The 27,072-nt window shown below is 41.9% G+C and overlaps 3 protein-coding genes across 3 annotated transcripts; all 3 read left to right on the forward strand.

The window, feature by feature from the left end:
• The first annotated feature begins 141 nt into the window (after window positions 1-141).
• LOC117261163 (uncharacterized) lies at window positions 142-10,539 on the forward strand. Its single transcript, XM_078169634.1, has 4 exons — window positions 142-3,331; window positions 5,809-6,922; window positions 7,518-7,530; window positions 8,093-10,539. The coding sequence occupies exons 1-4, from the start codon at window positions 939-941 to the stop codon at window positions 10,537-10,539; spliced, it is 5,967 nt and encodes a 1,988-aa protein (XP_078025760.1). The 5' UTR covers window positions 142-938.
• Window positions 10,540-11,483: 944 nt separating this feature from the next.
• On the forward strand, window positions 11,484-17,982 carry LOC117261164 (uncharacterized). Its single transcript, XM_078169635.1, has 2 exons — window positions 11,484-14,245; window positions 15,544-17,982. Exons 1-2 carry the CDS (start codon window positions 11,861-11,863, stop codon window positions 17,980-17,982), a joined length of 4,824 nt encoding a protein of 1,607 aa, XP_078025761.1. The 5' UTR covers window positions 11,484-11,860.
• Window positions 17,983-19,061: 1,079 nt separating this feature from the next.
• On the forward strand, window positions 19,062-25,401 carry LOC117261407 (protocadherin gamma-A2-like). The gene has a single exon (XM_078169362.1). The coding sequence runs from the start codon at window positions 19,303-19,305 to the stop codon at window positions 21,703-21,705; it is 2,403 nt and encodes an 800-aa protein (XP_078025488.1). The 5' UTR covers window positions 19,062-19,302; the 3' UTR covers window positions 21,706-25,401.
• Window positions 25,402-27,072: the final 1,671 nt, after the last annotated feature.

Genomic DNA, 27,072 nt, shown 5'->3' on the forward strand with positions numbered 1-27,072 from the left:
ATAATAGTAGTTAACAGTAGTAATCGAAGTAGTTGTTGTGTTTGCTTTTGTTGTTGTAGCTGTATTAGCAACAGTAGGATTAGTCGTTGTATAATTACTTTAATATAAAGATAATAAAGGATGTCCCAAATGTTACAGCGTTGTATGGCATCACGTTATTTTAACAGTAGCAACAGTCTGGGAGTTTGGGGTCTCATTCAGAGTTGATTCCCTTCAGCACCGCGGACAGCGACATACATACAGCAGCATATTTAACCTGTCTTTTAACTGCTGTTTCATAAGTTTAAATATCTCTATCTCTGTTTTTGTCATTATTTGTTAGTAATGATCATTATGTAAAAACCCAATTTTTTAATTTAAGAGACATTTTTCCCTTTCGGTTTTTCAATTTGATATCACATCCACCGTGAGTCCTGATACATCTACAACATCTGATCAGCAATGTGTCTCTGATTCTGTTATCTTTAAATATATTATCACAATGACCCAGACAGTAAACATGATGAATCATAGAGTTGTCTTCCTGTTGTCGTCTGTAAATTCCTATATATGAGTTAAGTGTTTGTGTTTAAAAAAATCCAGCTGGTGTACAGTGAGTTCTCCTGAGTTGAATTCAGTCGGTGTTGTGCAGTTTTGTAATATGGACTCTTAGGGCCGCTGTTGACCAGAGTGTTGATGAATCACAACAGGGTTGTAGCAGCACCTCCCATGTAACATCGTCACAGTACAGAGAGAACACGACGGGAAAGGACGGACAATTGTGGCTGTGGAAATTTATCGAAAAATAAGAGGAGAAAATTCGATCTGCAAGAGATTTATTGATCATGGGTGGATTATACAAGTTTGAGTTTGAGATTCATCATTGGTGATATCAGTTTCTGTGTGGAATACAAGCGGACTGTGGAGCCTCACTGTGGGGAAAAAAATCGGGTAGAACAATGAATCGGCAAGTACTGTTGTTTTTCTCTCTCCTCTCCCTCCACTCAGTGATCGGGCAGGTCAGCTACTCTATTCCTGAGGAAATGGCGAAAGGCTCTTTAGTGGGCAATATAGCCCAAGATTTAGGGTTAGAAATAAAACGTTTGATATCAGGTAAAGCGAAGATCTATACGAGGAACAGCGACGAGTACATCGAGCTGAACAGAGAAAGAGGAGTCCTCCTCGTCAAAGACAGAATCGACAGAGAGGTGCTGTGTACAGAGACGGCGCTGTGTGCTTTACATTTTCAGATTATTTTAGAGAATCCTATGGAGTTTTACACGGTTACTGTTCAGATCACAGATATTAATGATAATGCACCAACCTTTGAAAAAAATGAGATGAAATTTAAGATCAGTGAGACGGCGGTAATCGGGGCCAAATTTGTACTGGCACGGGCTGTCGATCTGGATGTTGGCATTAATGATCTTCAAAACTATAAAATAAAACCAACAGACAATTTTGCACTGAAACTCCACGATAACGCAGATGGCCATAAAAATGTTGAGATGGTGTTGCAGAAGCCTTTAGACAGAGAGAAACAGGAGCAGATCTCTCTCGTGTTGACGGCTGTAGATGGAGGAGAGCCGCAGATGTCAGGAACAATGCTGATTGTTATTACAGTTTTAGACGCTAATGATAATGCCCCCGTTTTTACACAGCCAACATACAAAGCTACAGTTACTGAGAACTCACCTAAAGGAACAGTTGTTGCCACTGTTACAGCCTCAGATGCGGATCAGGGTTCAAACGGTAAAATAACTTATTCAATTACAAATACACTAGACAATGTCAGGAAAGTATTTGAGGTTAATGAGGATAACGGCGACGTGTCATTGATTGGCGACATTGACTTCGAAAAGTCAAGGAACTTTCGCATAAATTTACTTGCTAGTGATGATGGAGGACTCACAGATTCTTGTAAATTGATTGTCGATGTTCAAGATATAAATGACAACAAACCTGAAATTAACATAATGTCAAAGTCAAATGTGATATCAGAGGATGCCAAACTCAATACAGTGGTTACAATGATAAATATTGAGGACTTAGATTCAGGAGAAAATGGCAACGTAAAATGCTTTATCAGCGACAATGTGCCATTCATTTTGAAAACATCAACAGATAATTTCTATAGTTTAGTGACAGACAGTGACCTGGACAGAGAGAGATCCTCTGAGTATAATATAACAGTGACGTGTTCTGATGAGGGAGTGCCCTCCCTCTCCAGCAGCGTCACTCTCACCTTACAGATCTCTGATGTGAATGATAACGCGCCTGTCTTTGAGAGGAGCTCATATGAGGCCTACATTGTAGAAAACAACACACCAGGCCTCTCTATATTCACAGTGAAAGCCAGAGACGCTGACTGGAACCAGAATGCCCGTGTTTCTTACATACTGGAGGACTCCTCTGTTAACGGAGTGCCAGTCTCGTCATATGTGTCCGTCAGTGCTGATAGTGGAGTCATCCATGCAGTGCGCTCTTTTGACTACGAGCAGATCAAAGACTTCCACTTCCGCGTCAAAGCGCAGGATGGAGGCTCCCCTCCACTCAGTAGCAACGTGAGTGTGAAAATACTGATCCAGGACCAGAACGACAACCCTCCTCAGGTGCTGTACCCAGTGCAGACTGGTGGCTCTGTGGTGGCTGAAATGGTGCCTCGTTCAGCAGATGTGGGCTATCTGGTGACGAAAGTGGTGGCTGTTGATGTGGACTCTGGACAGAATGCCTGGCTGTCCTATAAACTGCAGAAAGCCACAGACAGGGCGCTGTTTGAAGTGGGCTTACAGAATGGAGAAATAAGAACTATCCGCCAAGTGACTGATAAAGATGCTGTCAAACAAAGACTGAGTGTTATAGTGGAGGACAACGGGCAGCCCTCTCGTTCAGCTACAGTCATTGTTAACGTGGCGGTGGCGGACAGCTTCCCTGAAGTGCTGTCTGAGTTCACTGACTTTCCACACGACAAGGAGTACAATGACAACCTGACTTTTTACTTAGTCTTGGCTTTGGCTGTAGTTTCCTTCCTCTTCATCACGTGTTTGGTGGTTATTATATCAGTGAAAATCTACAGATGGAGACAGTCTCGCATCCTGTATCACTCCAGTCTCCCTGTCATTCCATATTATCCACCACGTTACTCAGACACTTTGGGGACAGGGACTCTCCAACACGTGTACAATTACGAGGTGTGCAGGACGACAGACTCCAGAAAGAGTGACTGTAAGTTCGGCAGAGCCGGTAGTCAGAACGTGCTGATAATGGACCCCAGTTCTACAGGGACGATGCAGCGGATACAGAGTGACAAGAGCATCCTGGATGAACCTGACTCTCCTCTAGAGGTTAGACCGCTTTAATACTGTTTCCCTGCATTTTTAATGACTGAAAATATAATAACTGTTCCAGATTTCTTTTTTCGTTTAGTAACAAACAGAGGAGCATTTAAGAGGATGTTGCTTTTAGGGACTGTGTTTTATGCTCTAACAATTTACAGTAGTTACATTTGTAGACATATGTGGTTTAATCTATGTGTTATTTCCCTTGAGGAATTTAAAATCTATTATTACATCAATCACTTTGAAAGACACGGTGTATTTCAATAAATTGCTATTACAATAATAGCAATAATAATAATAATGATAATATGGCTGTAGTTGTTGATGATGATGATGTTATTGTTGTAGGTGTATTAGCAATAGTCACAATACTCGTTCTAAAATTATTTTTCGCAGAAAGGTTTTCAAAGAATGTTCCAACAGCGTTATGTGACATCACGTTCTTCTAACAACACCTTCAGTCTGGGAGTTTTTGGTCTCATACAGAATTGATTCACTTCAGAACCGCGGACAGCGACATGCATGTTTAAACTGTCTGTCAGCAGCTGTTTCATCAGTTTAAATATCTGACTCTTTCTGTCTTTTTCTGATTATTTGTTAGTCAGCATCATTACGTAAAACACATTATATTTGTAAGAGATATTTTTACCTTCCCAGTCTTTTAACTTGATGTTAAATCCACCTCGACTCCTTATACATATGCAACATCTGATCAGCACAGTGTCCCTGGATGTTGAACTGTTATCTTTAAATATATTACTACAGTGACTTAAACACTCAACATGACGAATCTTAAGGTTGTCTTCCTTTAGTCTGTAAATTCCAATATATAAGTTAAGTGTTTGCATTGAAAACATTTTCCACATGGTGTACAGTGAGTTCTCCTGAGTTGAATTCAGTCGGTGTTGTGCAGTTTTATAATATGGACTCTTAGGGCCGCTGTTGACCAGAGTGTTGATGAATCACAACAGGGTTGTAGCAGCACCTCCCATGTAACATCGTCACAGTACAGAGAGAACACGACGGGAAAGGACGGACAATTGTGGCTGTGGAATATTTTCGAAAAATAAGAGGAGAAAATTCGATCTGCAAGAGATTCTCTGCTCATGAGTGGATTATGTAGCTCTATATTTGACATATAACACGGGTGATATCAGTTTCTGTGTGGAATATAAGCGGACTGTGGAGCCTCACTGTGGGGAAAAAAATCGGGTAGAACAATGAATCGGCAAGTACTGTTGTTTTTCTCTCTCCTCTCCCTCCACTCAGTGATCGGGCAGGTCAGCTACTCTATTCCTGAGGAAATGGCGAAAGGCTCTTTAGTGGGCAATATAGCCCAAGATTTAGGGTTAGAAATAAAACGACTGATATCAGGTAAAGCGAAGATCTATACGAGGAACAGCGACGAGTACATCGAGCTGAACAGAGAAAGAGGAGTCCTCCTCGTCAAAGACAGAATCGACAGAGAGGTGCTGTGTACAGAGACGGCGCTGTGTGCTTTACATTTTCAGATTATTTTAGAGAATCCTATGGAGTTTTACACGGTTACTGTTCAGATCACAGATATTAATGATAATGCACCAACCTTTGAAAAAAATGAAATTAACTTCAAGATCAGCGAGTCAGCGGTTATGGGGGGAAAATTCGTCCTCGAAAGGGCTGAGGATCTTGATGTTGGAAATAATGGTGTTCAAAACTACGAACTAAAACCAACAGATAATTTTGCTCTGAAACTGGACAATGCCGCAGACGGTCATAAAAATGTTGAGATGGTGTTACAGAAGCCTTTAGACAGAGAGAAACAGGAGCAGATCTCTCTCGTGTTGACGGCTGTAGATGGAGGAGAGCCGCAGATGTCAGGAACAATGCTGATTGTTATTACAGTTTTAGACGTCAATGATAATGCCCCCGTTTTTACACAACCAACATACAAAGCTACAGTTACTGAGAACTCACCTAAAGGAACAGTTGTTGCCACTGTTACAGCCTCAGATGCAGATGAAGGTTCTAATGGTAAAATCACTTATTCAATCACAAATACCTTAGGAAATGTAAGGAAAATGTTCGAGGTAAATAGAGACAACGGCGAAGTTTTTTTAATTGGAAATCTTGACTTCGAAAAGTCGAGATACTTTCAAATAAATTTGCGTGCTAGTGACGACGGAGGACTCACAGATTCTTGTAAATTGATTGTCGACGTTCAAGATGTAAATGACAATAAACCTGAAATTAACATCATGTCGAAGTCAAATGTGATATCAGAGGACGCCAAACTCAATACAGTGGTTACAATGATAAATATTGAGGACTTAGACTCAGGAGAGAACGGTCAGGTGAAATGCTTTATCAGCGACAGCGTGCCATTTATTTTAAAAACCTCAACAAATAATTTCTATAGTTTAGTGACAGACAGTGATCTGGACAGAGAGAGATCCTCTGAGTATAATATAACAGTGACGTGTTCTGATGAGGGAGTGCCCTCCCTCTCCAGCAGCGTCACTCTCACCTTACAGATCTCTGATGTGAATGATAACGCGCCTGTCTTTGAGAGGAGCTCATATGAGGCCTACATTGTAGAAAACAACACACCAGGCCTCTCTATATTCACAGTGAAAGCCAGAGACGCTGACTGGAACCAGAATGCCCGTGTTTCTTACATACTGGAGGACTCCTCTGTTAACGGAGTGCCAGTCTCGTCATATGTGTCCGTCAATGCTGATAGTGGAGTCATCCATGCAGTGCGCTCTTTTGACTACGAGCAGATCAAAGACTTCCACTTCCGCGTCAAAGCGCAGGATGGAGGCTCCCCTCCACTCAGTAGCAACGTGAGTGTGAAAATACTGATCCAGGACCAGAACGACAACCCTCCTCAGGTGCTGTACCCAGTGCAGACTGGTGGCTCTGTGGTGGCTGAAATGGTGCCTCGTTCAGCAGATGTGGGCTATCTGGTGACTAAAGTGGTGGCTGTTGATGTGGACTCTGGACAGAATGCCTGGCTGTCCTATAAACTGCAGAAAGCCACAGACAGGGCGCTGTTTGAAGTGGGCTTACAGAATGGAGAAATAAGAACTATCCGCCAAGTGACTGATAAAGATGCTGTCAAACAAAGACTGAGTGTTATAGTGGAGGACAACGGGCAGCCCTCTCGTTCAGCTACAGTCATTGTTAACGTGGCGGTGGCGGACAGCTTCCCTGAAGTGCTGTCTGAGTTCACTGACTTTGCACACGACAAGGAGTACAATGACAACCTGACTTTTTACTTAGTCTTGGCTTTGGCTGTAGTTTCCTTCCTCTTCATCACGTGTGTGGTGGTTATTATATCAGTGAAAATCTACAGATGGAGACAGTCTCGCATCCTGTATCACTCCAGTCTCCCTGTCATTCCATATTATCCACCACGTTACTCAGACACTTTGGGGACAGGGACTCTCCAACACGTGTACAATTACGAGGTGTGCAGGACGACAGACTCCAGAAAGAGTGACTGTAAGTTCGGCAGAGCCGGTAGTCAGAACGTGCTGATAATGGACCCCAGTTCTACAGGGACGATGCAGCAGATACAGAGTGACAAGAGCATCCTGGATGAACCTGACTCTCCTCTAGAGGTTAGACCGCTTTAATACTGTTTCCCTGCATTTTTAATGACTGAAAATATAATAACTGTTCCAGATTTCTTTTTTCGTTTAGTAACAAACAGAGGAGCATTTAAGAGGATGTTGCTTTTAGGGACTGTGTTTTATGCTCTAACAATTTACAGTAGTTACATTTGTAGACATATGTGGTTTAATCTATGTGTTATTTCCCTTGAGGAATTTAAAATCTATTATTACATCAATCACTTTGAAAGACACGGTGTATTTCAATAAATTGCTATTACAATAATAGCAATAATAATAATAATGATAATATGGCTGTAGTTGTTGATGATGATGATGTTATTGTTGTAGGTGTATTAGCAATAGTCACAATACTCGTTCTAAAATTATTTTTCGCAGAAAGGTTTTCAAAGAATGTTCCAACAGCGTTATGTGACATCACGTTCTTCTAACAACACCTTCAGTCTGGGAGTTTTTGGTCTCATACAGAATTGATTCACTTCAGAACCGCGGACAGCGACATGCATGTTTAAACTGTCTGTCAGCAGCTGTTTCATCAGTTTAAATATCTGACTCTTTCTGTCTTTTTCTGATTATTTGTTAGTCAGCATCATTACGTAAAACACATTATATTTGTAAGAGATATTTTTACCTTCCCAGTCTTTTAACTTGATGTTAAATCCACCTCGACTCCTGATACATATGCAACATCTGATCAGCACAGTGTCCCTGGATGTTGAACTGTTATCTTTAAATATATTACTACAGTGACTTAAACACTCAACATGACGAATCTTAAGGTTGTCTTCCTTTAGTCTGTAAATTCCAATATATAAGTTAAGTGTTTGCATTGAAAACATTTTCCACATGGTGTACAGTGAGTTCTCCTGAGTTGAATTCAGTCGGTGTTGTGCAGTTTTATAATATGGACTCTTAGGGCCGCTGTTGACCAGAGTGTTGATGAATCACAACAGGGTTGTAGCAGCACCTCCCATGTAACATCGTCACAGTACAGAGAGAACACGACGGGAAAGGACGGACAATTGTGGCTGTGGAATATTTTCGAAAAATAAGAGGAGAAAATTCGATCTGCAAGAGATTCTCTGCTCATGAGTGGATTATGTAGCTCTATATTTGACATATAACACGGGTGATATCAGTTTCTGTGTGGAATATAAGCGGACTGTGGAGCCTCACTGTGGGGAAAAAAATCGGGTAGAACAATGAATCGGCAAGTACTGTTGTTTTTCTCTCTCCTCTCCCTCCACTCAGTGATCGGGCAGGTCAGCTACTCTATTCCTGAGGAAATGGCGAAAGGCTCTTTAGTGGGCAATATAGCCCAAGATTTAGGGTTAGAAATAAAACGACTGATATCAGGTAAAGCGAAGATCTATACGAGGAACAGCGACGAGTACATCGAGCTGAACAGAGAAAGAGGAGTCCTCCTCGTCAAAGACAGAATCGACAGAGAGGTGCTGTGTACAGAGACGGCGCTGTGTGCTTTACATTTTCAGATTATTTTAGAGAATCCTATGGAGTTTTACACGGTTACTGTTCAGATCACAGATATTAATGATAATGCACCAACCTTTGAAAAAAATGAAATTAACTTCAAGATCAGCGAGTCAGCGGTTATGGGGGGAAAATTCGTCCTCGAAAGGGCTGAGGATCTTGATGTTGGAAATAATGGTGTTCAAAACTACGAACTAAAACCAACAGATAATTTTGCTCTGAAACTGGACAATGCCGCAGACGGTCATAAAAATGTTGAGATGGTGTTACAGAAGCCTTTAGACAGAGAGAAACAGGAGCAGATCTCTCTCGTGTTGACGGCTGTAGATGGAGGAGAGCCGCAGATGTCAGGAACAATGCTGATTGTTATTACAGTTTTAGACGTCAATGATAATGCCCCCGTTTTTACACAACCAACATACAAAGCTACAGTTACTGAGAACTCACCTAAAGGAACAGTTGTTGCCACTGTTACAGCCTCAGATGCAGATGAAGGTTCTAATGGTAAAATCACTTATTCAATCACAAATACCTTAGGAAATGTAAGGAAAATGTTCGAGGTAAATAGAGACAACGGCGAAGTTTTTTTAATTGGAAATCTTGACTTCGAAAAGTCGAGATACTTTCAAATAAATTTGCGTGCTAGTGACGACGGAGGACTCACAGATTCTTGTAAATTGATTGTCGACGTTCAAGATGTAAATGACAATAAACCTGAAATTAACATCATGTCGAAGTCAAATGTGATATCAGAGGACGCCAAACTCAATACAGTGGTTACAATGATAAATATTGAGGACTTAGACTCAGGAGAGAACGGTCAGGTGAAATGCTTTATCAGCGACAGCGTGCCATTTATTTTAAAAACCTCAACAAATAATTTCTATAGTTTAGTGACAGACAGTGATCTGGACAGAGAGAGATCCTCTGAGTATAATATAACAGTGACGTGTTCTGATGAGGGAGTGCCCTCCCTCTCCAGCAGCGTCACTCTCACCTTACAGATCTCTGATGTGAATGATAACGCGCCTGTCTTTGAGAGGAGCTCATATGAGGCCTACATTGTAGAAAACAACACACCAGGCCTCTCTATATTCACAGTGAAAGCCAGAGACGCTGACTGGAACCAGAATGCCCGTGTTTCTTACATACTGGAGGACTCCTCTGTTAACGGAGTGCCAGTCTCGTCATATGTGTCCGTCAATGCTGATAGTGGAGTCATCCATGCAGTGCGCTCTTTTGACTACGAGCAGATCAAAGACTTCCACTTCCGCGTCAAAGCGCAGGATGGAGGCTCCCCTCCACTCAGTAGCAACGTGAGTGTGAAAATACTGATCCAGGACCAGAACGACAACCCTCCTCAGGTGCTGTACCCAGTGCAGACTGGTGGCTCTGTGGTGGCTGAAATGGTGCCTCGTTCAGCAGATGTGGGCTATCTGGTGACTAAAGTGGTGGCTGTTGATGTGGACTCTGGACAGAATGCCTGGCTGTCCTATAAACTGCAGAAAGCCACAGACAGGGCGCTGTTTGAAGTGGGCTTACAGAATGGAGAAATAAGAACTATCCGCCAAGTGACTGATAAAGATGCTGTCAAACAAAGACTGAGTGTTATAGTGGAGGACAACGGGCAGCCCTCTCGTTCAGCTACAGTCATTGTTAACGTGGCGGTGGCGGACAGCTTCCCTGAAGTGCTGTCTGAGTTCACTGACTTTGCACACGACAAGGAGTACAATGACAACCTGACTTTTTACTTAGTCTTGGCTTTGGCTGTAGTTTCCTTCCTCTTCATCACGTGTGTGGTGGTTATTATATCAGTGAAAATCTACAGATGGAGACAGTCTCGCATCCTGTATCACTCCAGTCTCCCTGTCATTCCATATTATCCACCACGTTACTCAGACACTTTGGGGACAGGGACTCTCCAACACGTGTACAATTACGAGGTGTGCAGGACGACAGACTCCAGAAAGAGTGACTGTAAGTTCGGCAGAGCCGGTAGTCAGAACGTGCTGATAATGGACCCCAGTTCTACAGGGACGATGCAGCGGCTACAGAGTGACAAGAGCATCCTGGATGAACCTGACTCTCCTCTAGAGGTTAGTTTAATATTGTAGCCTCGTGTTTGTGCCGTCATGTTCTTTCAGTGTTTAGTTGCATTGTTAGAAAATTGTTGAACGCTATTTCCGCAGTTTCAGAACCATGGACAGCTTCTCATTACCTACAATATCATTCAGTGATAGATTGTTACAGTATTCCACATGCACTTTACTGTGACTTAGTTGCATTGTATGTTAAAGCAGACTGCTATTTGTTTTTAAGGGTTAAACTGTTTAACCATATACGTACAGACCGCTTTAATAGCACACCTTGTTTGGCTTTATGTAACAAATAATGGGGTACGGCATGTTTGAACTCCCATTTCTATCCATTACCTACCTGTTTCACTTAATAGTTCTATCGAACTTAATTTCTACTTTAAATGTTTTATTGATCCTTTTTGTCGGTAATCTTGCGTTGAGTCAGTCATCTGGCTTTTGGATGAGTTTTGGTTAGGGTTTTTAAATCAATATCTTATGAACTATTTAGGTATTTAGATAATTTTATGTTAATGCATTCTGAGCATACAACCCAAGTATTTACTGACTTATTGTTAAACACATTGATTCATAAAGACAACGAATGTATTTTAACATCAGTTCACGCTTTATTTTCTTAGGTTGAATTTAGCAATATTTTTATCTGCGTTTAAGGACTTGTGACAATCCGTCCTGTTGGCCGGTTTTAGCCTCGTTATCAGTTCAGGACCTCGGACAGTGACTTTTGTAGACTCAGCTCTTTTTCTTCTCCATTTTCCTTTTGTATCACTTCAATCTTTTAGTAGTACTTTCCTTATTATTTTCTAAATTATTTGAATTTTTTCTCTTTGTACTTGTAGTCACATGTGGATCATGTTTTATAAACACATTATTATGGCTGAAGATAAAAGCAATAGTAAGAGAACACAATCTTTGTTGAAGTGTCGACCTACTTTTGCGCAGATTATAGTAGTATTTATACGGCTTTTATTACCTCATTTCAAGATACACTTGTATAACAGTAAGCTTCTGGACAGATAATCGCATGATGGTTGTCTGCAGTTTTGTATTATGAACTCTTAGGGCCGCTGTTGACCAGAGTGTGCACGGCTGAGGGTAGGTTTGAAGCAGCACCTCCCCTGTAACATCACCATAATGAAGAGAGAACACGACGGGAAAGGACGCACTTTCGGGATATATGAAATATCTGATAATCGACACGAAGATATCCGAGACAGATCTTTTCACTGTGTGGATTATACAGATGGGAGATTGATGTTTGAAACTGGAATGGATTTCAGTTTATGGGATATATAACCGGACTGTGGAAGCTTTGCTGAGAACACACTCGGGTAGAACAATGAAAGGACAGGCGCTGTTGTTCATCTCTCTCCTTTCGCTCGGCTCCGTACTTGGGCAGGTCAGTTACACAATACCGGAGGAAATGTCGAAAGGCTCTTTGGTCGGTAACATAGCACAAGATTTAGGTTTAGAAACCAAACGATTAACTGCTGGTAAAGCTCGAATTTTTACCCGAGACAGCGACGAGTACATCGAGCTGAACAGAGAAAGAGGAGTCCTCCTTGTTAAAGAGAGGATCGACAGGGAGGCGCTCTGCAGACAGACGACGCCTTGTGCTTTACATTTTCAGATTATTTTGGAGAATCCTATGGAGTTTTACAGTGTGACAGTCCAGATCACAGATATTAATGATAACGCACCAACCTTTGAGGAAGGAGAAATCAAATTTAAAATCAGTGAATCAGCGAACACAGGGGCAAAATTCGTACTGGAAAGGGCTGTGGATCTTGATGTTGGAAATAATGATCTTCAAATGTATGAATTAAAACCAACAGATAATTTTGCTCTTAAAGTCCACAACAACGCTGATGGAAATAAAAATGTTGAGATGGTGTTACAGAAGCCTTTAGACAGAGAGAAACAGGAGCAGATCTCTCTCGTGTTGACGGCTGTAGATGGAGGAGAGCCGCAGATGTCAGGAACAATGCTGATTGTTATTACAGTTTTAGACGTCAATGATAATGCCCCCGTTTTTACACAACCAACATACAAAGCTACAGTTACTGAGAACTCACCTAAAGGAACAGTTGTTGCCACTGTTACAGCCTCAGATGCAGATGAAGGTTCTAATGGTAAAATAACGTATTCAATCACAAATACTTTAGATGACGTCAGGAAAGTGTTTAACATAAACAGGGAAAATGGTGACGTTACTTTGATTGGCAATGTTGATTTTGAAGAATCGCGAAATTTTCAAATACATATACGTGCCAGTGATGATGGAGGACTCACAGATTCGTGTAAGTTAAATATCGATGTTCAAGATGTAAATGACAACACCCCTGAAATTAAGATAATGTCGAAGTCAAATGTGATATTAGAGGACGCCAAACTCAATACAGTGGTTACAATGATAAATATAGAGGACAAGGACACTGGAGAAAACGGTAAAGTGCAATGTTTTATCAGCGACAATGTGCCATTCATTTTAAAAACATCAACAAATAATTTCTATAGTTTGGTGACAGACAGTGATCTGGACAGAGAGAGATCCTCTGAGTATAATATAACAGTGACGTGTTCTGATGAGGGAGTGCCCTCCCTCTCCAGCAGCGTCACTCTCACCTTACAGATCTCTGATGTGAATGATAACGCGCCTGTCTTTGAGAGGAGCTCATATGAGGCCTACATTGTAGAAAACAACACACCAGGCCTCTCTATATTCACAGTGAAAGCCAGAGACGCTGACTGGAACCAGAATGCCCGTGTTTCTTACATACTGGAGGACTCCTCTGTTAACGGAGTGCCAGTCTCGTCATATGTGTCCGTCAGTGCTGATAGTGGAGTCATCCATGCAGTGCGCTCTTTTGACCACGAGCAGATCAAAGACTTCCACTTCCGCGTCAAAGCGCAGGATGGAGGCTCCCCTCCACTCAGTAGCAACGTGAGTGTGAAAATACTGATCCAGGACCAGAACGACAACCCTCCTCAGGTGCTGTACCCAGTGCAGACTGGTGGCTCTGTGGTGGCTGAAATGGTGCCTCGTTCAGCAGATGTGGGCTATCTGGTGACTAAAGTGGTGGCTGTTGATGTGGACTCTGGACAGAATGCCTGGCTGTCCTATAAACTGCAGAAAGCCACAGACAGGGCGCTGTTTGAAGTGGGCTTACAGAATGGAGAAATAAGAACTATCCGCCAAGTGACTGATAAAGATGCTGTCAAACAAAGACTGAGTGTTATAGTGGAGGACAACGGGCAGCCCTCTCGTTCAGCTACAGTCATTGTTAACGTGGCGGTGGCGGACAGCTTCCCTGAAGTGCTGTCTGAGTTCACTGACTTTGCACACGACAAGGAGTACAATGACAACCTGACTTTTTACTTAGTCTTGGCTTTGGCTGTAGTTTCCTTCCTCTTCATCACGTGTTTGGTGGTTATTATATCAGTGAAAATCTACAGATGGAGACAGTCTCGCATCCTGTATCACTCCAGTCTCCCTGTCATTCCATATTATCCACCACGTTACTCAGACACTTTGGGGACAGGGACTCTCCAACACGTGTACAATTACGAGGTGTGCAGGACGACAGACTCCAGAAAGAGTGACTGTAAGTTCGGCAGAGCCGGTAGTCAGAACGTGCTGATAATGGACCCCAGTTCTACAGGGACGATGCAGCGGATTCAGAGTGACAAGAGCATCCTGGATGAACCTGACTCTCCTCTAGAGGTTAGTTTAATAATGTAGCCTCGTGTTTGTGACTTCATGTTCTTTCAGTGTTGAGTTGCATTGTTTGAAAATTGTGGCACGGTCTTTCGGCTGTTTCAGAACCATGGACAGCTTCTCATTACCTACACTCTTAATCAGTCATAGATTGTCACATTATATCACACTCACTTTACTTCGACTTGGTTGCAATGTGCGTATAGCAGACTATTTTTTTAAGGGTTAGACAGCTTTAGCCTTATTTCGCACAGACCGTTTTGAGAGCACACCTATATTGGCTTTCTGTTACAAATAAGGGGGGATGGCAAGTTTAAGCAGTAGGCGTTTGTATCAAGGTCTCTACCTCTTTCACTTTATATTTGTATTGTACAACATAACTACTTTAATGTTTTATCAGTCCTTTACTGTTAGTGGCCTTGCTTTGTGTCAGTTATGTTTTTTGTGTCTTTGGTGAGGTATTTATATGAATATTGAAGTGGCTATATAGGTATTTAGATATTTTTATTTTGGTGCTCACTGAGCATACAATCCAACTATTTACTGAATTGTTGTTAAGCACATGCTTTCATAATGAACACGAATGTATTTTCTGGACAGACATCCGTTAAAACTTTATTTTCTCAAGTTGAAATTAGCAGTTTTTTCATCTGCATGATATAATTTGTGATGTTTCGTCGTGTTGGCCAGTTTTAGCCTCTTTATGAGTTCAGAACCTCGGACAGCAACTTTTCTAGACTCAGCTCTTTTTCTTCTCCATTCTCTCTTGTGTATTACTTCAGTCTTTTAGTCGTCTTTTTCTAATTGTTTTCTATTTGATTCTACTTTTCTCTTTGTGCTTGTAGTACTATTTGGTTCATGTTTTATAAACACATTATTAAGGCTGAAGATAAAAACAAAAGTAAGAAAACACAATCTATGTTGAAGTGTCGACTTAAATTTGCCAAGAGGATAATGCGACATGGCTTTTATTGCCTCATTTCAAGTTACACTTCTCTAACAGTAAGCTTCTGGACAGATTAGTTCATGTTGGTTGTCTGCAGTTTTGTATTATGAACTCTTAGGGCCGCTGTTGACCAGAGTGTGCACGGCTGAGGGTAGGTTTGTAGCAGCACCTCCCCTGTAACATCACCATAATGAAGAGAGAACACGACGGGAAAGGACGCACTTTCGGGATATGTAAAATACTTGATTATCAACTCGACGATATCCGAGACAGATCTTTTCACTGTGTGGATTATACAGATGGGAGATTGATGTTTGAAACTGGAATGGATTTCAGTTTATGGGATATATAACCGGACTGTGGAAGCTTGCTGAGAACACACTCGGGTAGAACAATGAAAGGACAGGCGCTGTTGTTCATCTCTCTCCTTTCGCTCGGCTCCGTACTTGGGCAGGTCAGTTACACAATACCGGAGGAAATGTCGAAAGGCTCTTTAGTCGGTAATATAGCACAAGATTTAGGTTTAGAAACCAAACGACTGACTGCTGGTAAAGCCCGAATTTATACCCGAGACAGCGACGAGTACATCGAGCTGAACAGAGAAAGAGGAGTCCTCCTTGTTAAAGACAGAATCGACAGAGAGGCGCTCTGCAGACAGACGACGCCTTGTGCTTTACATTTTCAGATTATTTTGGAGAATCCTATGGAGTTTTACAGTGTGACAGTCCAGATCACAGATATTAATGATAACGCACCAACCTTTGAGAAAAATGAAAAGAAATTTAAAATCAGTGAGTCAGCAATCACCGGAGCAAAATTTGTCCTAGAAAGGGCTGTGGATCTTGATGTTGGCATTAACGGTGTACATAGCTACGAACTAAAACCAACAGATAATTTTGCTCTGAAGCTTCACAGTAACGCTAATGGTCATAAAAATGTTGAGATGGTGTTACAGAAGCCTTTAGACAGAGAGAAACAGGAGCAGATCTCTCTCGTGTTGACGGCTGTAGATGGAGGAGAGCCGCAGATGTCAGGAACAATGCTGATTGTTATTACAGTTTTAGACGTCAATGATAATGCCCCCGTTTTTACACAGCCAACATACAAAGCTACAGTTACTGAGAACTCACCTAAAGGAACAGTTGTTGCCACTGTTACAGCCTCAGATGCGGATGAAGGTTCGCACGGTAAAATCACATATTCAATCACGAATGCATTAGATGACGTCAGTAAAGTGTTTGAGGTAAATGAGGAAAACGGTGAAGTAACAGTAATTGGAAATATTGACTTTGAAGAGTCGCGAAACTATGAAATAAATTTACTCGCTAGTGATGAGGGAGGACTCACAGATTCTTGTAAATTGTTTGTGGATGTGCAAGATGTAAATGATAACAAGCCTGAAATCAACATAATGTCAAAATCAAATGTGATATCAGAGGATTCCAGCGTAAATACAGTGGTTACAATGATAAACATTGACGACAAGGACTCAGGAGAAAACGGAAACGTGAAATGTTTTATCAACGAAGACATACCTTTCAATTTAAAGGCATCAACAAATAATTTCTATAGCTTAGTGACAGACAGTGATCTGGACAGAGAGAGATCCTCTGAGTATAATATAACAGTGACGTGTTCTGATGAGGGAGTGCCCTCCCTCTCCAGCAGCGTCACTCTCACCTTACAGATCTCTGATGTGAATGATAACGCGCCTGTCTTTGAGAGGAGCTCATATGAGGCCTACATTGTAGAAAACAACACACCAGGCCTCTCTATATTCACAGTGAAAGCCAGAGACGCTGACTGGAACCAGAATGCCCGTGTTTCTTACATACTGGAGGACTCCTCTGTTAACGGAGTGCCAGTCTCGTCATATGTGTCCGTCAGTGCTGATAGTGGAGTCATCCATGCAGTGCGCTCTTTTGACCACGAGCAGATCAAAGACTTCCACTTCCGCGTCAAAGCGCAGGATGGAGGCTCCCCTCCACTCAGTAGCAACGTGAGTGTGAAAATACTGATCCAGGACCAGAACGACAACCCTCCTCAGGTGCTGTACCCAGTGCAGACTGGTGGGTCTGTGGTGGCTGAAATGGTGCCTCGTTCAGCAGATGTGGGCTATCTGGTGACTAAAGTGGTGGCTGTTGATGTGGACTCTGGACAGAATGCCTGGCTGTCCTATAAACTGCAGAAAGCCACAGACAGGGCGCTGTTTGAAGTGGGCTTACAGAATGGAGAAATAAGAACTATCCGCCAAGTGAGTGATAAAGATGCTGTCAAACAAAGACTGAGTGTTATAGTGGAGGACAACGGGCAGCCCTCTCGTTCAGCTACAGTCATTGTTAACGTGGCGGTGGCGGACAGCTTCCCTGAAGTGCTGTCTGAGTTCACTGACTTTGCACACGACAAGGAGTACAATGACAACCTGACTTTTTACTTAGTCTTGGCTTTGGCTGTAGTTTCCTTCCTCTTCATCACGTGTTTGGTGGTTATTATATCAGTGAAAATCTACAGATGGAGACAGTCTCGCATCCTGTATCACTCCAGTCTCCCTGTCATTCCATATTATCCACCACGTTACTCAGACACTTTGGGGACAGGGACTCTCCAACACGTGTACAATTACGAGGTGTGCAGGACGACAGACTCCAGAAAGAGTGACTGTAAGTTCGGCAGAGCCGGTAGTCAGAACGTGCTGATAATGGACCCCAGTTCTACAGGGACGATGCAGCGGATTCAGAGTGACAAGAGCATCCTGGATGAACCTGACTCTCCTCTAGAGGTTAGTTTAATATTGTAGCCTCGTGTTTGTGCCGTCATGTTCTTTCAGTGTTTAGTTGCATTGTTAGAAAATTGTTGAACGCTATTTCCGCAGTTTCAGAACCATGGACAGCTTCTCATTACCTACAATATCATTCAGTGATAGATTGTTACAGTATTCCACATGCACTTTACTGTGACTTAGTTGCATTGTATGTTAAAGCAGACTGCTATTTGTTTTTAAGGGTTAAACTGTTTAACCATATACGTACAGACCGTTTTAATAGCACACCTTGTTTGGCTTTATGTAACAAATAATGGGGTACGGCATGTTTGAACTCCCATTTCTATCCATTACCTACCTGTTTCACTTAATAGTTCTATCGATCTTAATTTCTACTTTATATGTTTTATTGGTCCTTTTTGTCGGTAATCTTGCGTTGAGTCAGTCATCTGGCTTTTGGATGAGTTTTGGTTAGGGTTTTTAAATCAATATCTTATAAACTATTTATGTATTTAGATAATTTTATGTTAATGCATTCTGAGCATACAACCCAAGTATTTACTGACTTATTGTTAAACACATGGATTCATAAAGACAACGAATGTATTTTAACATCAGTTCACGCTTTATTTTCTTAGGTTGAATTTAGCAATATTTTTATCTGCGTTTAAGGACTTGTGACAATCCGTCCTGTTGGCCGGTTTTAGCCTCGTTATCAGTTCAGGACCTCGGACAGTGACTTTTGTAGACTCAGCTCTTTTTCTTCTCCATTTTCCTTTTGTATCACTTCAATCTTTTAGTTGTACTTTCCTTATTATTTTCTAAATTATTTGAGTTTTTTCTCTTTGTGCTTGTAGTCACATGTGGGTCATGTTTTATAAACACATTATTATGGCTGAAGATAAAAGCAATAGTAAGAGAACACAATCTTTGTTGAAGTGTCGACTTACTTTTGCGCAGATTATAGTAGTATTTATACGGCTTTTGTTACCTCATTTCAAGATATACTTGTATAACAGTAAGCTTCTGGACAGATAAGCTCATGCTGGTTGTCTGCAGTTTTGTATTATGAACTCTTAGGGCCGCTGTTGACCAGAGTGTGCACGGCTGAGGGTAGGTTTGTAGCAGCACCTCCCCTGTAACATCACCATAATGATGAGAGAACACGACGGGAAAGGACGCACTTTCGGGATATATGAAATATCTGATAATCGACACGAAGATATCCGAGACAGATCTTTTCACTGTGTGGATTATACAGATGGGAGATTGATGTTTGAAACTGGAATGGATTTCAGTTTATGGGATATATAACCGGACTGTGGAAGCTTGCTGAGAACACACTCGGGTAGAACAATGAAAGGACAGGCGCTGTTGTTCATCTCTCTCCTTTCGCTCGGCTCCGTACTTGGGCAGGTCAGTTACACAATACCGGAGGAAATGTCGAAAGGCTCTTTGGTCGGTAATATAGCACAAGATTTAGGTTTAGAAACCAAACGATTAACTGCTGGTAAAGCTCGAATTTTTACCGGAGACAGCGACGAGTACATCGAGCTGAACAGAGAAAGAGGAGTCCTCCTTGTTAAAGAGAGGATCGACAGAGAGGCGCTCTGCAGACAGACGACGCCTTGTGCTTTACATTTTCAGATTATTTTGGAGAATCCTATGGAGTTTTACAGTGTGACAGTCCAGATCACAGATATTAATGATAACGCACCAACCTTTGAAAAAAGCGAAATGAAATTCAAAATTAGTGAGTCAGCAGTGATCGGGGCAAAATTTGTACTTGAAAGAGCCAATGATCTTGATGTTGGAAATAATGATCTTCAAAGTTACGAATTAAAACCAACAGATAATTTTGCTCTGAAACTCCACAGTAACGCTAATGGCCATAAAAATGTTGAGATGGTGTTACAGAAGCCTTTAGACAGAGAGAAACAGGAGCAGATCTCTCTCGTGTTGACGGCTGTAGATGGAGGAGAGCCGCAGATGTCAGGAACAATGCTGATTGTTATTACAGTTTTAGACGCTAATGATAATGCCCCCGTTTTTACACAGCCAACATACAAAGCTACAGTTACTGAGAACTCACCTAAAGGAACAGTTGTTGCCACTGTTACAGCTTCAGATGCGGATCAGGGTTCAAACGGTAAAATAACTTATTCAATCACAAATACATTCGATGATGTAAGGAGAGTGTTTAAGATAAACGAGGACAATGGCGAAGTTACATTGATTGGAACTATTGATTTTGAGGATTCACTAAATTTTCAAATAAATGTTCTTGCTAGTGACGACGGAGGCCTCACAGATTCTTGTAAATTAATTGTCGATGTTCTCGATGTAAATGACAACAAACCTGAAATAAAGATAATGTCGAAGTCAACTGTGATATCAGAAGATGCCAAAGTCCATACAGTGGTTACAATGATAAATATTGAGGACAAGGACACTGGAGAAAACGGTAAAGTGCAATGTTATATTAGCGACAGTGTACCGTTCATTTTAAAAACCTCAACAAATAATTTCTATAGTTTAGTGACAGACAGTGATCTGGACAGAGAGAGATCCTCTGAGTATAATATAACAGTGACGTGTTCTGATGAGGGAGTGCCCTCTCTCTCCAGCAGCGTCACCCTCACCTTACAGATCTCTGATGTGAATGATAACGCGCCTGTCTTTGAGAGGAGCTCATATGAGGCCTACATTGTAGAAAACAACACACCAGGCCTCTCTATATTCACAGTGAAAGCCAGAGACGCTGACTGGAACCAGAATGCCCGTGTTTCTTACATACTGGAGGACTCCTCTGTTAACGGAGTGCCAGTCTCCTCATATGTGTCCGTCAGTGCTGATAGTGGAGTCATCCATGCAGTGCGCTCTTTTGACTACGAGCAGATCAAAGACTTCCACTTCCGCGTCAGAGCGCAGGATGGAGGCTCCCCTCCACTCAGTAGCAACGTGAGTGTGAAAATACTGATCCAGGACCAGAACGACAACCCTCCTCAGGTGTTGTACCCAGTGCAGACTGGTGGCTCTGTGGTGGCTGAAATGGTGCCTCGTTCAGCAGATGTGGGCTATCTGGTGACTAAAGTGGTGGCTGTTGATGTGGACTCTGGACAGAATGCCTGGCTGTCCTATAAACTGCAGAAAGCCACAGACAGGGCGCTGTTTGAAGTGGGCTTACAGAATGGAGAAATAAGAACTATCCGCCAAGTGACTGATAAAGATGCTGTCAAACAAAGACTGAGTGTTATAGTGGAGGACAACGGGCAGCCCTCTCGTTCAGCTACAGTCATTGTTAACGTGGCGGTGGCGGACAGCTTCCCTGAAGTGTTGTCTGAGTTCACTGACTTTCCACACGACAAGGAGTACAATGACAACCTGACTTTTTACTTAGTCTTGGCTTTGGCTGTAGTTTCCTTCCTCTTCATCACGTGTGTGGTGGTTATTATATCAGTGAAAATCTACAGATGGAGACAGTCTCGCATCCTGTATCACTCCAGTCTCCCTGTCATTCCATATTATCCACCACGTTACTCAGACACTTTGGGGACAGGGACTCTCCAACACGTGTACAATTACGAGGTGTGCAGGACGACAGACTCCAGAAAGAGTGACTGTAAGTTCGGCAGAGCCGGTAGTCAGAACGTGCTGATAATGGACCCCAGTTCTACAGGGACGATGCAGCGGCTACAGAGTGACAAGAGCATCCTGGATGAACCAGACTCTCCTCTAGAGGTTAGTTTAATAATGTAGCCTCGTGTTTGTAACTTCATGTTCTTTCAGTGTTGAGTTGCATTCTTTGAAAACTGTGGCACGCTCTTTCGGCTGTTTCAGAACCATGGACAGCTTCTCATTACCTACACTCTCAATCAGTTGTAGATTGTCACATTATATTACACACACGTTACTTTGCCTTGGTTGCAATGTGCGTATAGCAGACTGCTTTTTGTTTTTAAGGGTTAGACAGCTTTAGCCTTATTTTGCACAGACCGTTTTGAGAGCACACCTATATTGGCTTTCTGTAACAAATAAGGGGGGTTGGCAAGTTTAAGCAGTAGGCATTTGTATCAAGGTCTCTGCCTCTTTCACTTTATATTTGTATTGTACAACATTACTAATTTAAATGTTTCATCAGTCCTTTACTGTTAGTGGCCTTGCTTTGAGTCCGTTATATTTTTTTGTGTCTTTGGTGAGGTATTTACATGAATATTGAGGTGGATATATAGGTACTTAGATAGTTATATTTTGGTGCTGACTGAGCATACAATCCAACTTTTTAGTGAATTGTTGTTAAACACAGGATTTCATAATGAACACGAATGTATTTTCTGGACAGACATCAGTTAAAACTTTGTTTTCTCAAGTTGAAATTCGCAATGTTTTTCATCTACATGAAATAATTTGTGATGTTTCGTCGTGTTGGCCAGTTTTAGACTCTTTATTAGTTCAGAACCTCGGACAGCAACTTTTCTAGATTCAGCTCTTTTTCTTCTCCATTCTCTCTTGTGTATTACTTCAATCTTTTCGTAGTCTTTTTCTAATTGTTTTCTATTTGATTCTATTTTTCTCTTTGTGCTTGTAGTCCTATGTGGTTCATGTTTTATAAACACATTATTATGGCTGAAGATAAAAACAAAAGTAAGAAAACACAATCTATGTTGAAGTGTCGACTTAAATTTGCCAAGAGGATAATGCGACATGGCTTTTATTGCCTCATTTCAAGTTACACTTCTCTAACAGTAAGCTTCTGGACAGATAAGCTCATGTTGGTTGTCTGCAGTTTTGTATTATGAACTCTTAGGGCCGCTGTTGACCAGAGTGTGCACGGCTGAGGGTAGGTTTGTAGCAGCACCTCCCCTGTAACATCACCATAATGAAGAGAGAACACGACGGGAAAGGACGCACTTTCGGGATATATGAAATATCTAATAATCGACACGACGATATCCGAGACAGATCTTTTCACTGTGTGGATTATACAGATGGGAGATTGATGTTTGAAACTGGAATGGATTTCAGTTTATGGGATATAAAACCGGACTGTGGAAGCTTGCTGAGAACACACTCGGGTAGAACAATGAAAGGACAGGCGCTGTTGTTCATCTCTCTCCTTTCGCTCGGCTCCGTACTTGGGCAGGTCAGTTACACAATACCGGAGGAAATGTCGAAAGGCTCTTTAGTCGGTAATATAGCACAAGATTTAGGTTTAGAAACCAAACGATTAACTGCTGGTAAAGCTCGAATTTATACTCGAGACAGCGACGAGTACATCGAGCTGAACAGAGAAAGAGGAGTCCTCCTTGTTAAAGAGAGGATCGACAGAGAGGCGCTCTGCAGACAGACGACGCCTTGTGCTTTACATTTTCAGATTATTTTGGAGAATCCTATGGAGTTTTATAGTGTGACAGTCCAGATCACAGATATTAATGATAACGCACCAACCTTTGAGGAAGGAGAAATCAAATTTAAAATCAGTGAGTCAGCGAACACAGGGGCAAAATTTGTACTGGAAAGGGCTGTGGATCTGGATGTTGGAAATAATGATCTTCAAAACTATGACTTAAAACCAACAGATAATTTTGCTCTCAAAGTCCATAATAACGCGGATGGAAACAAAAATGTTGAGATGGTGTTACAGAAGCCTTTAGACAGAGAGAAACAGGAGCAGATCTCTCTCGTGTTGACGGCTGTAGATGGAGGAGAGCCGCAGATGTCAGGAACAATGCTGATTGTTATTACAGTTTTAGACGCTAATGATAATGCCCCCGTTTTTACACAGCCAACATACAAAGCTACAGTTACTGAGAACTCACCTAAAGGAACAGTTGTTGCCACTGTTACAGCCTCAGATGCAGATGACGGGTCGTATGGTAAAATCACATATTCAATCACAAATACATTAGATGACGTCAGGAGAGTGTTTAAGATAAACAGAGAAAATGGTGACGTTACTTTGATTGGCAATATTGATTTTGAAGAATCGCGGAGTTTTCAAATACATATACGTGCGAGTGATGATGGAGGACTCACAGATGCGTGTAAATTGATTGTCGATGTTCACGACGTAAATGATAACACACCTGAAATCAACATTATGTCAAAGTCAAATGTGATATCAGAGGATGCCAAACTCAATACAGTGGTGACAATGATAAATATAGAGGACAAGGACACTGGAGAAAACGGTAAAGTGCAATGTTTTATTAGTGAAAATGTACCTTTCATTTTAAAGACCTCAACAGATAATTTCTATAGTTTAGTGACAGACAGTGATCTGGACAGAGAGAGATCCTCTGAGTATAATATAACAGTGACGTGCTCTGATGAGGGAGTGCCCTCCCTCTCCAGCAGCGTCACTCTCACCTTACAGATCTCTGATGTGAATGATAACGCGCCTGTCTTTGAGAGGAGCTCATATGAGGCTTACATTGTAGAAAACAACACACCAGGCCTCTCTATATTCACAGTGAAAGCCAGAGACGCTGACTGGAACCAGAATGCCCGTGTTTCTTACATACTGGAGGACTCCTCTGTTAACGGAGTGCCAGTCTCGTCATATGTGTCCGTCAGTGCTGATAGTGGAGTCATCCATGCAGTGCGCTCTTTTGACTACGAGCAGATCAAAGACTTCCACTTCCGCGTCAAGGCGCAGGATGGAGGCTCCCCTCCACTCAGTAGCAACGTGAGTGTGAAAATACTGATCCAGGACCAGAACGACAACCCTCCTCAGGTGCTGTACCCAGTGCAGACTGGTGGCTCTGTGGTGGCTGAAATGGTGCCTCGTTCAGCAGATGTGGGCTATCTGGTGACTAAAGTGGTGGCTGTTGATGTGGACTCTGGACAGAATGCCTGGCTGTCCTATAAACTGCAGAAAGCCACAGACAGGGCGCTGTTTGAAGTGGGCTTACAGAATGGAGAAATAAGAACTATCCGCCAAGTGACTGATAAAGATGCTGTCAAACAAAGACTGAGTGTTATAGTGGAGGACAACGGGCAGCCCTCTCGTTCAGCTACAGTCATTGTTAACGTGGCGGTGGCGGACAGCTTCCCTGAAGTGCTGTCTGAGTTCACTGACTTTGCACACGACAAGGAGTACAATGACAACCTGACTTTTTACTTAGTCTTGGCTTTGGCTGTAGTTTCCTTCCTCTTCATCACGTGTTTGGTGGTTATTATATCAGTGAAAATCTACAGATGGAGACAGTCTCGCATCCTGTATCACTCCAGTCTCCCTGTCATTCCATATTATCCACCACGTTACTCAGACACTTTGGGGACAGGGACTCTCCAACACGTGTACAATTACGAGGTGTGCAGGACGACAGACTCCAGAAAGAGTGACTGTAAGTTCGGCAGAGCCGGTAGTCAGAACGTGCTGATAATGGACCCCAGTTCTACAGGGACGATGCAGCGGATTCAGAGTGACAAGAGCATCCTGGATGAACCTGACTCTCCTCTAGAGGTTAGTTTAATAATGTAGCCTCGTGTTTGTGACTTCATACACTTTCAGTGTTTAGTTGCATTGATAGAAAACCGTTGCACGCTATTTCCGCAGTTTCAGAACCATGGACAGCGTCCCATTACGTACAATCTCTGTCAGTGATAGGTTGTTGCATCATTTCGCATGCATACTTTGGCTTGGTTGCATTGTGTGGTCAAGAAGACTGCTGTTTGTTTTTAAGGGTTAAACTGCTTAACCTTATTTGGTACAGACCGTTTTAATAGCACACTCTTCATGGCTCGCAGTAACAAATTACGGGGTACGGCAAGTTTGGACACCTCACATCAAAGTCTTTGCCTGTTTTACTTTACAGTTGTATTCAACAACATTTCTACTTTGAATATTTTACTGGTCCTTTTTGTCGGTATTCTTGCTTTGAGTCAGTAATCTGGCTTTGGGGTGAGGGTTATATAAATTAATAGCTATTTCGCTATTTAGATAATCTTATTTTACTGCAGAATGAGCTTACAATCCAATCATTTACTGAGTTACTGTTAAACACATGATTTCATAAAGAACATGATTTTTTTTTCTGTATAAACATTAGTTAATGCTTTATTTTCTTAGGTTAAACTTAGCAATGTTTTATCTACATGTCAGGACTTGTGATAATCCGTCGTATAGGCTGGTTTCAGCCTCGTTATTAGGTCAGCACCTCGGACAGTGACTTTTCTAGACTCAGCTTTTTACCTCTCCATTTTCTTTCTTGTTTCACTTAAATCTTTCAGGAATTCTTGTCTTTTTTTAATTCATTCGATTTTTTTTTCTCTTCATATTACTCGTCACATGTGGTTCATGTTTTATAAACACAGTATTATGGCTGAAGATAAAAGCAAAAGTAAGAGAACACAATCTATATTGACTTGTCGATTTACATTTTCCAACATGATAGTGTGATTTTTATAACTTTTATTGCCTCATTTCAAGATACACTTCTCTAACAGTAAGCTTCTGGAGAGATTAGTTCATCCTGGTTGTCTGCAGTTTTGTATTATGAACTCTTAGGGCCGCTGTTGACCAGAGTGTGCACGGCTGAGGATAGGTTTGTAGCAGCACCTCCCCTGTAACATCACCATAATGAAGAGAGAACACGACGGGAAAGGACGCACTTTCTGCAGATATAAAATATCTGATAACCGACACGACGATCTCCGAAACTGATCTTTTCACTGTGTGGATTATACAGCTGGGAGATTGATGTTTGAAACTGGAATGGATTTCAGTTTATGGGATATATAACCGGACTGTGGAAGCTTTGCTGACAACACACTCGGGTAGAACAATGAAAGGACAGGCGCTGTTGTTCATCTCTCTCCTTTCGCTCGGCTCCGTACTTGGGCAGGTCAGTTACACAATACCGGAGGAAATGTCGAAAGGCTCTTTGGTCGGTAATATAGCACAAGATTTAGGTTTAGAAACCAAACGATTAACTGCTGGTAAAGCTCGAATTTTTACCGGAGACAGCGACGAGTACATCGAGCTGAACAGAGAAAGAGGAGTCCTCCTTGTTAAAGAGAGGATCGACAGAGAGGCGCTCTGCAGACAGACGACGCCTTGTGCTTTACATTTTCAGATTATTTTGGAGAATCCTATGGAGTTTTACAGTGTGACAGTCCAGA

This window comes from Epinephelus lanceolatus, chromosome 7 (genome assembly GCF_041903045.1).
Source record: "Epinephelus lanceolatus isolate andai-2023 chromosome 7, ASM4190304v1, whole genome shotgun sequence".
In the NCBI taxonomy this organism is placed as follows: Eukaryota; Metazoa; Chordata; class Actinopteri; order Perciformes; family Serranidae; genus Epinephelus; species Epinephelus lanceolatus.

Excerpts from the sequence above, each read along its gene's own strand:
- LOC117261407 (XM_078169362.1), top strand. The coding sequence starts at position 19,303 with ATGAAAGGACAGGCGCTGTTGTTCATCTCTCTCCTTTCGCTCGGCTCC.
- LOC117261164 (XM_078169635.1), top strand. The coding sequence starts at position 11,861 with ATGAAAGGACAGGCGCTGTTGTTCATCTCTCTCCTTTCGCTCGGCTCC. Across the intron at positions 14,246-15,543 it reads AACCTGACTCTCCTCTAGAG|TGTGGAAGCTTGCTGAGAAC; the intron begins GTTAGTTTAATA and ends ATATAACCGGAC.
- LOC117261163 (XM_078169634.1), top strand. The coding sequence starts at position 939 with ATGAATCGGCAAGTACTGTTGTTTTTCTCTCTCCTCTCCCTCCACTCA. Across the intron at positions 3,332-5,808 it reads TCTCCTCTAGAGGTTAGACC|CAGCGTCACTCTCACCTTAC; the intron begins GCTTTAATACTG and ends CTCCCTCTCCAG.